The sequence below is a fragment of the Microcebus murinus genome, chromosome 23 (assembly GCF_040939455.1).
Source record: "Microcebus murinus isolate Inina chromosome 23, M.murinus_Inina_mat1.0, whole genome shotgun sequence".
Lineage (NCBI taxonomy): Eukaryota > Metazoa > Chordata > Mammalia > Primates > Cheirogaleidae > Microcebus > Microcebus murinus.
Window position 1 is genome coordinate 5,747,243 of NC_134126.1, and position 12,671 is coordinate 5,759,913.

General features: G+C 39.1%; 1 protein-coding gene across 1 annotated transcript; it reads right to left on the reverse strand.

The window, feature by feature from the left end:
* Positions 1 to 6,090: 6,090 nt before the first annotated feature.
* On the reverse strand, positions 6,091 to 10,306 carry RGS1 (regulator of G protein signaling 1). The gene is made up of 5 exons (XM_012772394.3): positions 10,126 to 10,306; positions 9,676 to 9,756; positions 9,186 to 9,247; positions 7,646 to 7,809; positions 6,091 to 6,894 (listed from the first exon to the last, which is right to left on the reverse strand). The coding sequence occupies exons 1-5, from the start codon at positions 10,254 to 10,256 to the stop codon at positions 6,709 to 6,711; spliced, it is 624 nt and encodes a 207-aa protein (XP_012627848.1). The 5' UTR covers positions 10,257 to 10,306; the 3' UTR covers positions 6,091 to 6,708.
* Positions 10,307 to 12,671: the final 2,365 nt, after the last annotated feature.

Sequence of the window (12,671 nt, forward strand, 5' to 3'; positions counted from 1 at the left end):
TTTAGGTTTGACTAGACCAGCAGCAAATTTTTGTGGGGAAGGATAGGAAAATATCTGAAATTTATTATCTTCCTGGGTGTTTTTCTCTTTCCAGAAATAAAGGGTAAAAAACAACTTTGCCTATTTTGAGGAGTTAAGGTAAGGATGATTGAAATTAAAAATGTCCCAAGGAGTAACTGGCTGCCTCAGGTCTTCAGTCCTCTTTTTCGTCTCTGTGGCAGGAAGTGAGCACTACAACATGCCCCAGTCGCTTAGGCCCGGCACCGGGTTGATGGCCAGGCCCTGCGCCGCAGCAGCGGGGCTCCTCCTCCCGGCCATCTCGTGTGCTGGTCACTGTGATGGCTTCTGCTTTGTTCGACAGCTGTTCTGCCTGTCTCTTGTCCTGAACCCTAGACTTCAGTTTTGTTTCCTGACTTTGAAAGGTGCTTTTGACCTTGGAGAAATTCCTTGCTGCGAATCTATTGAGTCTCCTGGTTCTTGGTTTTAGTTCTCAGCATGGTGATGTGCAAGCCTCTCTTTTGCGCAAGATAAAAGTGATTCCCCACAGAAAACACAGGGAATGGTTCATATACAGACTGGCTGGAAATAAACCATTATCTGTTGAAAGCAGATATAGTAAATATAATTTATTTTGCTAGTGGAACCTCTTAAAATCATGTCTTAATCTTCTTCCAGTGCTCTTGTCTTCTATTTCCAAATTGTTTAAGGTACATTTGTAACTGAAGGACCTCAAAGACAATATGTTATGGCAAAGGACTCTGCTGTAATTGGGGGGACTCAGGATAGATATCTCAGATGTGTCCTACCTATATCCCTCTTTCTTAATTATTCATTGCAGAAAATTACTCACCAAGCATTACCAATTTGTCCTCTCCTTCCCATTGTGTTGATTACTGCCCTGTTAATCAAGGCTCTGATTATTTCCTGCTGGGTTACAAAAGTAGCCTCATATTTGGCTTTCCTTCCTTAATTATATTGTTTTGTTTAAGTATCTTTCACACTAAATCTAGAATTAACTTTTTAAAACACATGAAATATGTCCCTTCCACGAAGAAGCATGAGGTAATGGTCTTTGGAAAAATTCAACCCTAGGTTCAAATCTTGGGTTTGCAGTTCACTTGTTGTTGGATATTTTCACCTGTTTCTGAATTTATTGATCAATAAAATGCAGCTAAGAGTGCTTATCTCAAAGAGTTTTAGTGTGGACTAAACCAGTAATATATGTAACCAGCACAGTGGCTGGCCCATAATTGGATGCTCAAAACCATTTATAACTTTGCTCTTTTACTTAAAACGTCAGTGATTACCTATCATATAAAAGATAAAACTAACAGTCTTTGGAATAGACTTCTCAGAATCTATCCTAAACTACCATTTTAGCTTTCCCTGTTATACTTTGTCTTCCCCCACATATTCCAGCCAAACTAAATAAGTCGCTATTGCTGAACAAACAGTATTTTTTTCTTGATTTTCTGACTTTTTCACAGACTATTCTCTGCATGTGGAATGTTTTCACCTCATCTCTTCCCTGACTGGGCTGTATTTATTCTTCAAAATCCACCCTAATTATCCCTTCCCTCTTAAAAAAAGGAGCAAAATTAGCCACCTAATACTATAAAAAGTAAAAATACACATTAAATATAGGACAAAAGCAAACATAATAGTTTTCCTAGATGAAAAAAATCCAATGTATATTATAATGTATTATTTTTCTCTAAGAAACATTACAGTTAAAGAACATTTTGAAGTCATATTGACTTTCATTTGAGGAGTGGGGAGGTTGTCTTTTCTCTCGGGTGATGTAAGAGAATGTCCTCTAGAAAAGATACCTACAATATTTGAAGTTGTCATACTCAGTTGAGGGGTCCTAGACATCTGACACTGCTTATAAGTTTGAAAGGAGAGGGAGGTAGGAGGATGTGAACATTAAATTCTAAAATGTAATGGACGTAACTAACAACATCTTCTGTATTTAAAAATGGGCTTACAATGTACCATTTTTTCTTATTTAAATAAACAAGCTCCCTAATCTTGCAAACTTGATTTCTTTTTTAATGATCAAACCTACCACATAGATCTTCCATAAGTGGAAATATTCCAAATTAAAGCATGGTCCCCAAGGGTTTATAAATGTTGGCCTTTTGGACTTAGATTCAAATTCCTAGCCTAATCTATTATCAGTTATGGGAGTTTTAGAGTAAATTTATGCAGATAACTCTAAATTGTAGCAAAATCCTTTTTGGCTTAAAATATCAATTTGAGAATGTAAAATATTCAAAGTATGGCAGTTCAGGCATTCAAATTATCAAATGAGATATAAGAGAATATAAACATTTAAGACACTCAGCCAGTTCTTTTTCCTTTTTCTCCTCCTCCTCCCTCCCTCCTGTCCCCCTTTCCCTCTCCCTTTTCCACTCTCTCTTTCTTTTTCTTTTTGTCTCATTTCCAAATTCAAGATCAAGGAGGCACTGAGAAATAAATACCTAGTGAAACATAGACTGTAGAGAAACATCTGTAGAAGGTTATAAAATGGCCATCTTTGTCTTTTTTATTTTTACCATTTGTTGATTTAAAGTCTATTTTATCTGATATGAGAATGGCTACACCTGGTCGCTTTTGGTTTCCACTTGTATGGAATATTTTTTCCCATCCCTTTTCCTTGAGTCTGTGCAAATCCTTGCAAGTCAGATGTGTTTGTTGGAGACAGCATATGCTTGTAGTATGTTTTGTTCATCTGTTCAGCCAGTCTGTGTCTTTTAAGTGGGGCATTCATACTGTTCACATTCAGTGTTAGCGTTGATATGCGGGAGACTAGGATATGGTTCTGTTCATCATGTTGGATGATACCTTGTTGTTTTGTTTTCTCTCTTGTGCTATTGTTTTATTAGAGCTATGAGCTTTAACTTTCAGGGGTCTTTATATTGGTGGTGTTTATGTGCTGTTCCATAATGTAATGCCGTCTGGGGTATTTCCTGTAAGGCAGGTCTAGTTCAAATTCCCTTAGTGTCTGCTTGTCTGCAAAAATCTTTATTTCTCCATCATTTATGAAACTTAGTTTTGCAGGATACAAAATTCTTGACTGGCAGTTGTTCTGTTTAAGACGACTAAAAATTGGGCCCTGATCCCTTCTGGCTTGAAACCTCTCCACTGAGAAGTCTGCTGTTAGTCCGATGGGCTTTCGTTTCTAAGTTAGTTGTTTCTTTTTTATTGTAGCTTGGAGAATTTTCTCCTTCGTTTTGACTTTGGCCAGCTTGATGACTATGTGTTTTGGAGATGTCCTATTTGCTATGAATCTTCCTTGGGTTTGGTGACCATCGTGTAACTTGTATCTCAATAATTTCCTCAAATAGGTTTTCCATGCTTTTTGCCCCCCACCCGAGACTGGCAGGGGCGGTGGGGAGGCAGCAGCGACGGGTCTGACCCCTGGCAGGGGCAGCTTTCTGGGTCCAGGGCTTCACAGTGGTGCCAGCCCGCGCCAGGCCGCTCCCCCTGCCTGTCCCGCCCCAGGGTCGGCGGCGGGGAGGGCGTGGCCGGGAGGCGTGGCCGGAAGGGCGTGGCCGGGAGGCGTGGCCGGGAGGCGTGGCCGGGAGGCGTGGCCGGGAGGCGTGGCCGGGAGGCGTGGCCGGGAGGCGTGGCCGGGAGGCGTGGCCGGGAGGCGTGGCCGGGAGGCGTGGCCGGGAGGCGTGGCCGGGAGGCGTGGCCGGGAGGCGTGGCCGGGAGGCGTGGCCGGGAGGCGTGGCCGGGAGGCGTGGCCGGGAGGGCGCTGAGCAGCCTGCATTCTGCCTGTGCGGCGCGGGCGGGTGGAGCAGGTCCCCGCCTTCCCTCTCGGTGGCGCCTCCTTTCCCGGGGCTTTAGACTCGCAGTGCTGGCTCTCGGGTGGATCTGGGCTGGAGACCCACTCGCCTCCTCCAGGCTCTCGGGCCGGTGGCGCTGCAGGCCGCTCCGCCCCGCGGGGCGAGTGCAGGCTGTGGTGTCGCCTGCGCGGGGCGGCCGCGCTAGCCTGGGGGCTGGGATCTCAGACTGAGCCGCGGGGGCGGATTTCTTTGAATAGTTAATGTCACTAACGCGAATCAGATTTCTTCGACAGGTCTTATGAAACTATCACAAAATAACAAAAATATGACAATAAGAAGAAAACTATCTTTTCAAGTGTTTTATATTATCTTGAATCGAAACAGCCAGCATGACATTTTTTTCAAAATAAGGCAGTATCTAATATGCTTGCTTGGATCATCTGATCCAAATTGGTGGGTCTTTAACATGGCATTCTGTCAAGACGAAGACCGGCAGCGTTCCTCGTCTGACTGGTGTGTGGGCTGCACAGTGGCACTGCTCTCCCCTCACAGCCGTGAGGCCTGGACTCTCTTCAGTGTGACAGTAACACTAAAAATAGTCCTGTGTTTGTGTGCTGCCGCGCATCTCCATTGGACATTGAAAATAACCACGTAATGGGGTAAGGTGATAAAAAGTCTTCATGGAGAAAGTATTTTATTCTATCTGGCCTTGAAGAATTGCCTGGACTTTGAAAACTGGAAGGAGATAGGTGTTTTAGATAGAGAGTAGATAGTGACAAAAAGCCTGGAAATGGTGAGGGTCTGGGCTTGTTTAAGAAAAGGTGAATAATCCAGTTTGACTTCAACGTAGGAAGAAATCCCGGAGGGGAGTAATGACAGCTATATTGGTCACACTGGAAGGGTTTTGAATTTCAGAAGGAGACATTTGAACTTCATTTTATATGTCATGGGAAATGACATGGCCAAATCCGTGTTTCAGAAAATGCTGTCTATGACTGTTTAGAGGATGAATTAAAGGAAAGAAGCTGACAAGAGAGAGAACATGTAACATGTATTGGGAAGCCACAAAAGCCTGTTACTACAGGGGAATAAAAATGAGCAAGCAATGTGCCAACTTCAGTTGTAATTAATTGTAATTTTGTACACTAATTGTAGAAAAACAATTGAGAGAATTTGGTGATTGAATGAGTGAAGAGAGAGAGATACCTGATGATGATGATGATGATGATGAAGAAGAAGAAACTGGACTCCCTTCCTTAGTTTCTCTTATATGACTTGGTAAAGGATGGAATAAAGCATAAGGCAGAGCCAGTTTGGACTCTGTCCCATAGAAACTCAAGAACAATGCTGTTTATAGCTGATCTGCATATTGCTCCTTCCCATTGTTTTATGCCTGATGACTGGGCCAGCTCGTAGTGAGACTGCCCGCAGCGTTTCACTGTGCTGCGTGGATGACTGATGGTTGAATAAGCTGTGGGCACAGGCGCATGGGGACATACGGCTGTACAGGATCCATGGGAGTATGCACACCTCCATTATTTTTTGGCTCTCTATAGGTGATCCCTATAGAGGGATCTTATTCTCCTACTTAAGTGACACTTGGGACTGTTGCTGACTTTACGTCTTCTGGTCAGCGGGTGGCAGTGTCGCTTAGAGGTAGCAGCACAGGCTGTGTAGTCAGAGGCCTGGTGAGCAATTCCTCGCAGTGTGACTGCACCTTAATCCGCAGTCCCCAACTCTGGGTTATTAGATCATCTTCCCTTTTAAATATAGACTCCTATACCCTTCCCCGTGGAGATTCTAATTCAGTCAATCTGGTAGGGGACCCTGAAATAGGAGAACGTGTGTCCATTTTAACATTCTAGGTAATATCGATAGTTAGCTAAATTTGGGAGCTAATGACTTAATCTTTCTGAGTCTCAGCTTTCATAGGATTGCTATGAATGTTAAATGAGAAAGTACATCTGAGTTTTATAAACTTTACATCACAATAAAGTATAAATTATTAGATTACTTCTCTAAGTAACTTTTCTATTGCTTTTTTAAAAAGACTTCTTTAATTTCTCATTGATTCCACGCTTGACTACATAAAATCATATTTGTTTGGTTTTTATGTATTGTCATAGCAGAGAGAAAACTGACGAATTCTGTCCAATCTAATGCATAAAGAATAGTATTCATTTAATAGTAGTTTTAGAACTTGAAGAGGTAGTAGAAAGAAAGTCCTTGCTTGATTTTTTTAAATCTGAGGAATAAATGCCATTTTTTAAAAGTAGCAAGGAAATGTACACAGAAATTGCTTCTATACATCTTTAATACAAAACTCACATTTTTATTAGCCCAATAATTTAATTTACAAATACATTCTAACTTTATGGTTTTAAGAGCACTAAAAAGTTAAATGCACTGTTTTCTTCCAAGCAAAAAACAAACAAAACAACACCTAACATCTTCGTGTCAATAAATGGTGATTTCAAAATATATCTTTTCAACTAGTTATCTAAGTTAATGAGATTTCAGCAGCTCAATACAAACCATATATAATAATATGCAGCATAAATGTCAGTTGACCTTGAAGCTTATAGCTTGTTGAAATCAGTTTCATAACCTTTATTCACAGTTTCTGTGTGACTGGGGTTACCCGGCCTGCTTGGTGCTGAGGGATTTTCTGACACAGAGGCCCGCTGTGTCGTGTGACAGTGCCATCACGCCCCTCTGCAGTCTTCCACTTTGTCTTGCATGTGCTTCTGCGACTCAGTGCCGGGTACCTTCCATGTCAATCCATTCTGTCATTTCTTCTTCCCCTGGGCCCATCAAGTCACCCAGAGAGGCCACGTTTTCCACCCAGGGAGCCAAACTGGCACATTCCTTCTGTACTTGACACCACCTTTTAACTCCCTTCAGCGGGAACCAGTCACTTTAGGCTATTAGCCTGAAGGTCATTTAGAAGATTTAAGTAAATATCTGATTTGAGGAACCTGGGGTAAGAGTCCTTTTCCATAAGAGTATATATGACTTTTTGGGCTTCATCAAAACACGTAGGGGTTGCTGCTTTAATCTTCTTGGCTGTAGATTCTCGAGTATGGAAGTCAATATTGATCTAAAAAGAAATCCTCATTAGTTGATATGCATTTCTTATTTATTGCAAATTTTATGACATTGCTATGTTTTTTGAAGCACCTAAAAGTAGTTTTAAGCCCTCGTTTAAATTAGTTTCAATATCTTTTGAATGCTTTTTCTAAATCTGCCCAGTACAAGGAGTGGAAGATTTAGAAAGGACTGTCATAAAAAGATCTCCAAGGCTCATAGTATAGTTGGGAGATGTGAAAGAGGCAAACATGAACAATGTAAATATCTAAACTAGGTGGTACATATATTGCAAAGAGTGATGTGGGCATTCAAGAGTTATAGGAGGAGCCTCTTTGTGTGGCTATTTTCTGCTTGGACCCAGACTATTTATCTAGAAGGTAGTACCACTGCTAACTGGAAATATTTTTTGCTACTGTAATTGTATATATTACACTGATCTGCATTTTATCCTTATCTAAGATGAGGTAGTTCAAGGAGGACTCCCTGACATGCAGTTCTGGCCGGTAACACCCATACTCCTTCCCCTACCCCTATCATATTAGCTACTTTTGCAAAATCCATCTTTTCATTGTACTGTGCTGTAATCTTCACAAATAGAGAAAAGTAGATTTTAGTTGCACTGAACTATATTTATATACTTAAATATATAAAAGTAAAATCATGATATCCAAAAAGGATTTCATCTGGTTATGTATGTTGCATGTTATTTCTGTGTCTAAGTTCTTTTATACAGAAATTGCTTAAATGAACGTAATACTCACTTGTTTAGCAGCATCTGAATGCACAAACGCTTTATATATCTTCTCTGCTTTGCAGTGCAAAAGATCAGACTCTGTTTTTTTATAGTCTTCACAAGCCAGCCAGAACTCAATATTCTCCTCACTGAACTCTGACTTTAGAAAATTTCCAAAGACATCTTGACCAGCTAAAAAGAAAGCATAGATTGAAATAATTAAAGTAATTGAGCCAATAAATGAACAAATTGAAGAAGAAATTTATAAGAAAATTACTGTTGCATTCTTTTTGTACAAAGGTAAGAGATGGTTAGTGTTGAAATAGCTTGGCTATAGTTTGTAGAGATGGGGAGGCCTTAGGTTTTCTTTTATTTATAGAAAAAGAATCTGGGGCCAGATGAACTTGTCCACTGTGACACAGCTGCTCAGTGGTGGCTATGGAACAATCTCTTTTCTTATAAGTAATAACTCTTAGCCAGAATGTAGAGTATTTTAGGGAATCAATAATTGGCAAAGAGTATTAGCGTCATGTTAATACCTAACAAATGTAATTTCCTCATCTTATTCATATTGGCTGGAAAATATTAGGCCTGTACATCACTGATGTGCCTGGGGTATTGGCTATATTTGCTGGTGTTCGCTGAGACTTTTGCAGGAGCAATTTCTATGCCATTTATTTGACTGAATTATAAATTAAGTCAGATGATAAGATGGAAGAACTACATTGAACTACTTTATTCTCAAGCCAGGGTCTTTAAAGTGTTTGTAGGGAGAAGAGGTTCTCTATTCCAGAGAATCTCACCCTCTGGATAGAGCCAAGCTGCTTATCCACTCCTCTGGACAAGGTCCCACCCCAGTGGATTTGCAGTGCCCATGACAATGGGAAGGCAAGATGATTTCAGTCTTTACCTTCTCTCATCAGAAAATCCTCACAAGACTCTTTGTATTTAAAAATTCTTTTATATCTATGTTATAACGTGTATCATGTTACATGTACTGCAATTATTTACTTAGTGTATCTCAATGACCTTTAATGCAGTAAGGGATCACATCTTTGATTTTGAATCCTTAGCTCCTCTAAAATGCCTGCCACATAAATACGGGATGAACGAGGGAGTTAATGAAGGTACGAATGACAAATAATTAAATGAATAAATCCTACTCTTACAATCCAGCTTTACAAAAGTGCATTCTTTCGGCACCTTTCAAAATGACATTTCAGATGTTAGTCAAGATATTGCTATTTGGCTTCCTTTTAAAACCTTTAAACTTCAAAACCCCAGCACAATCTTTTTATTTCTCTAGTGATCCATGGGAAAACATCTAGTTATCTTGGCAAATTTGTCTAAAAGATAGCAGCAGAGTTGAATGCTAAGTCAATGTTATATTACAAAGGGGCATACATGCTATGCTGAAGTTGTCAGTGACCACAGAAAAACTAGAATATAACTTTTGTACACTATCCTATCTAGAATATAATATTTTAATGAAGCCATTCAATCTATTAGGGTATTAATAGATTGAGAGAGCTGAACCCAGCAACATTCAATAGTTAATCTATACTTACTTTGGTTGGCAAGAAGTTTTTCCAGAGATTGAGACCACTGTATCACTTCATCAGCAGAAAGTCTGCAAGGAGAAAATTTATGTAAATTAGTAAGATATTTTTTGTGTAAGCACAAATGAAATAAGAATGGCTGCTACATTTTGATAACTTCACAAACTAAGACTATAATTACAACACATTTTTTAAAAATTTATCTATAAAAACAAATTTCCCTTAGAGTTATCACAGTTGTGAAAAAAATATGTCAATAAAGTTTGAAAAGAATCCAAATAGATAAAACCAGACAGTGTGAAAAAATAGCAAATATATGTGTATACACATTTGTATTTAGCTTACATTTGTATTAATGTAGCCTAATTGTATTTAGCATATTACTTAACAGCAATGAAGTCTATTATATGCAGTATTAATCTCTTGCTAGGATATAGAGCTACATGCACAGGCTACTCTTGTAAATGATGAGGCTAGTTCAAAGTATCATCGTACGTACATGTTCCTGGATTTGGATGATTTCATTCCAGATTCCAGATGTGGGATCATGGATCTCAGGTATGCTTTCATGTCCATTCCACTACAAAAGATACAAAAGTGAATATTCATTTTTCTTCAGTAGAATTCCTTTCACTTATAAGAAGAAAAGAGCATAGAATAGACTTTTCTGAGGAGTAAGGCAATAATAAAAAGTGTTGATACAACATTTTTCTATATTAAAATACAGCCCATTTTTATAAGTGAATGTCTAGAAAATAATTCCACCTAATTTAATGCTGTATCATGATTTATATTTTAACACACTGAATATTACTTATAACTCACAACGGGTACTTGCTCTGATCTGGCTAAACTAAATGCTCATGTTCTCTTCCATTCTTCCTAAATCCTTTTGCATTAAAGATAACCTAAGTTAAAATTCACAAAGTGAGACACTGAATGAACTTACAAAGTCTTTGGCCTCCTTTTCTGCGTTCTGTCATCTAGAAGTGAATGTCCCGTTCCTTTCAATTCTTTAGCAGAGAAGACCATTCCTGGCATTTTGTCTAACTTTGGCATGGAGATGGCTGCTGCTCGCATGGTCTCCTCACTGCAAGTGCCAGCTGGCCGACGACTCTGCTGCTTTATATAGTGAGGCCAGACGGGCCTTGCTGTTCAAAGGAGTCTGTTTATCAAGTGATATTACCACAGACACTGGAAGTTCCCCTTTTCTTTGTGTGCTGTGACGTGTATCTTGAGAGAGAGAGAGAAAAAAAAACATACAGTGATGTCTTGTGGTTGAAACTTAACCAAACGAGAACAGGTCACTTGATTAGAAAGAAGGAGCATTAGACTGTCAGAGGCACACACAGAGCACATGTGCGAGCCTCGTCAGATCAGGCTTCGGTTCCAGAGTGGGTTTGTTTCTTCTTAAAAACTGCGCCTTCCAATAAAATGTTTCATTTAATGTGTTTATTGTGTCACATAGAAGCTCAACATTAGAGTTCAGTTCCCCTCAATGCTTGGATAGTCCTCGACTGTAAAATTCATCGGTGACAGTATCTTGAGAGAAGCCGTGCAAAGTAAACAAATACTTTTTGTTTGATTATTTTCCACCTATCTGGTAGGAAGGAGAGTTAGGAGAGGTTACCTGCATGTTTTCCCGCTCTGACTTGCATCCTCTATTTCCATGGCAGGAAATTTTCTTGTTAGTATTTTCTAATTCCAAGGTATGCGCAAAACATCCTACTGGTGACACACATGATCATTTTAAGGGGTACGTAGCTTTAATATTATTTTAATATTTATTAGAAACATAATTAATATATCAAAATAATTTCTACATATTACTGCTTAAGAAAAGAATAAAATTAAATCAAAATAAATCTATACATAAAAAAGCATAATTGACACACAAATATGACATAATATATGTGTATTGATACTAAAATCACACAGTATCAAAGGAAAAATTTCTCAAGGTAAAATAAAAGTACATTTAGATAGACCAATAATGTATACTCCTTAGGTGATGATCTTCCAGATTTTGTCAGTATCTCTGGAGAGATGTAGTCGAGTTTAATTAAGATTAAAGTTTTTTAAAAACGCAAGGAACTAAAGAACTAATCGCTTATTAGGGTAGAGGTCTTTAGTGTGATATAAGCTCTTATAGAGCTTATGCAGTGTGGCTTATCTACAGAATGCCCAGTGTAACTTAAGCATCCTTTGGATTTTGTCCCCAAAGGGACCACAGCCTTTACTTAGAGAGGCTTCTGATGGTGTTGGATAAAGCTGACAAAAGAGAAGAAAGTATGAACTTTTCTGCCCTGATTCTACCATCAAGATGAAGAATATTTGAAGGAAACATATTTACAATATTACAAAATTCACTTGCACGCAGTCATAAATCTCAAGATAATGAACTTATCATATTGTATGTAATAAGAATAATTTTTATGTTAGTTAGAAAGATAACATGATGCATTAAAAAAAAGAACTAGTGATATGAGCTCACAACTTTGGAAGTGACCCAAACAAAACTGATGGGACACAGGGACTGATGACATAAAGATATTTGTGTGTACACTTCCTGTGGTTCAGTCCCTACTCACTTTCCTGATAACATCTTCAGCATTGCTCACGTTTGTTTATTTAGTAACTTCTCACTCCCTTAGGTACTTCTGAGTAAGTTATGTCAGAGAAAAATGATTTAAAGGTTATTTTTAGTGGCCTACTATTATTATCATCCAAATATATTGTCAATTTTCAAAGTATATTTCTACAACAATAGTTCCTTTGGATGTTAATAAGCATAAGAACAGCAGCAGCAGCAGCAGGTTATGTAAGTCTGTGAATGTTGGGTTCCTAACTTGTTAAAGAACCAAAACTTTAGATAGGAAAACAACGTTCTCTTGACACCACATTAGGAAACTCTAATCTGAGATGAACATAAATATTACCTCTTTTGTATTAACAAATTGCTTTAAACCTCCCAACATTTTGCTATTCTAATACGGATTTTCAAGCTCAAGCATTTACAATTGTATGCTCTCAAGCTCGACAGAGAAGTAAGTTCCCCAAAGAGCGTCCTTCCGGAATCCCTATGTCTGGCCGCATGCTGAGGCACCCGGAGCATAGTGACGCAGCTGTTCCGGAGGCTCTTGCCAGCCGCAGGGCCCGTGCAGCAAGGCAGGGACTGCCCAGTCCATGGCAAGGCACTGGAAGTTCCCTGTCAACCTCACACAGCGCCATTGTCTGGCCTGTCTTTGTAAAATTCACTAAGTGAAGACAGAGGGTAACATAGCAGCCTTATTCAATCAATGACTTTGCTGAACTTGAGAGGTCTTCAAAAAAGCCAATAGAAGATACAGTGGCTTTCCCAACAATGTGGGTTATTTTTTTTTTCCGGTGTGAAATTGTGCTTAAGTATCTAGGTTGGAGTCCTAAGAAAAGGAATATTTCATGTAGTCTTAGTGTTATATTTTTTTAAAAACAAAAACAAAATAGACTTTGGTT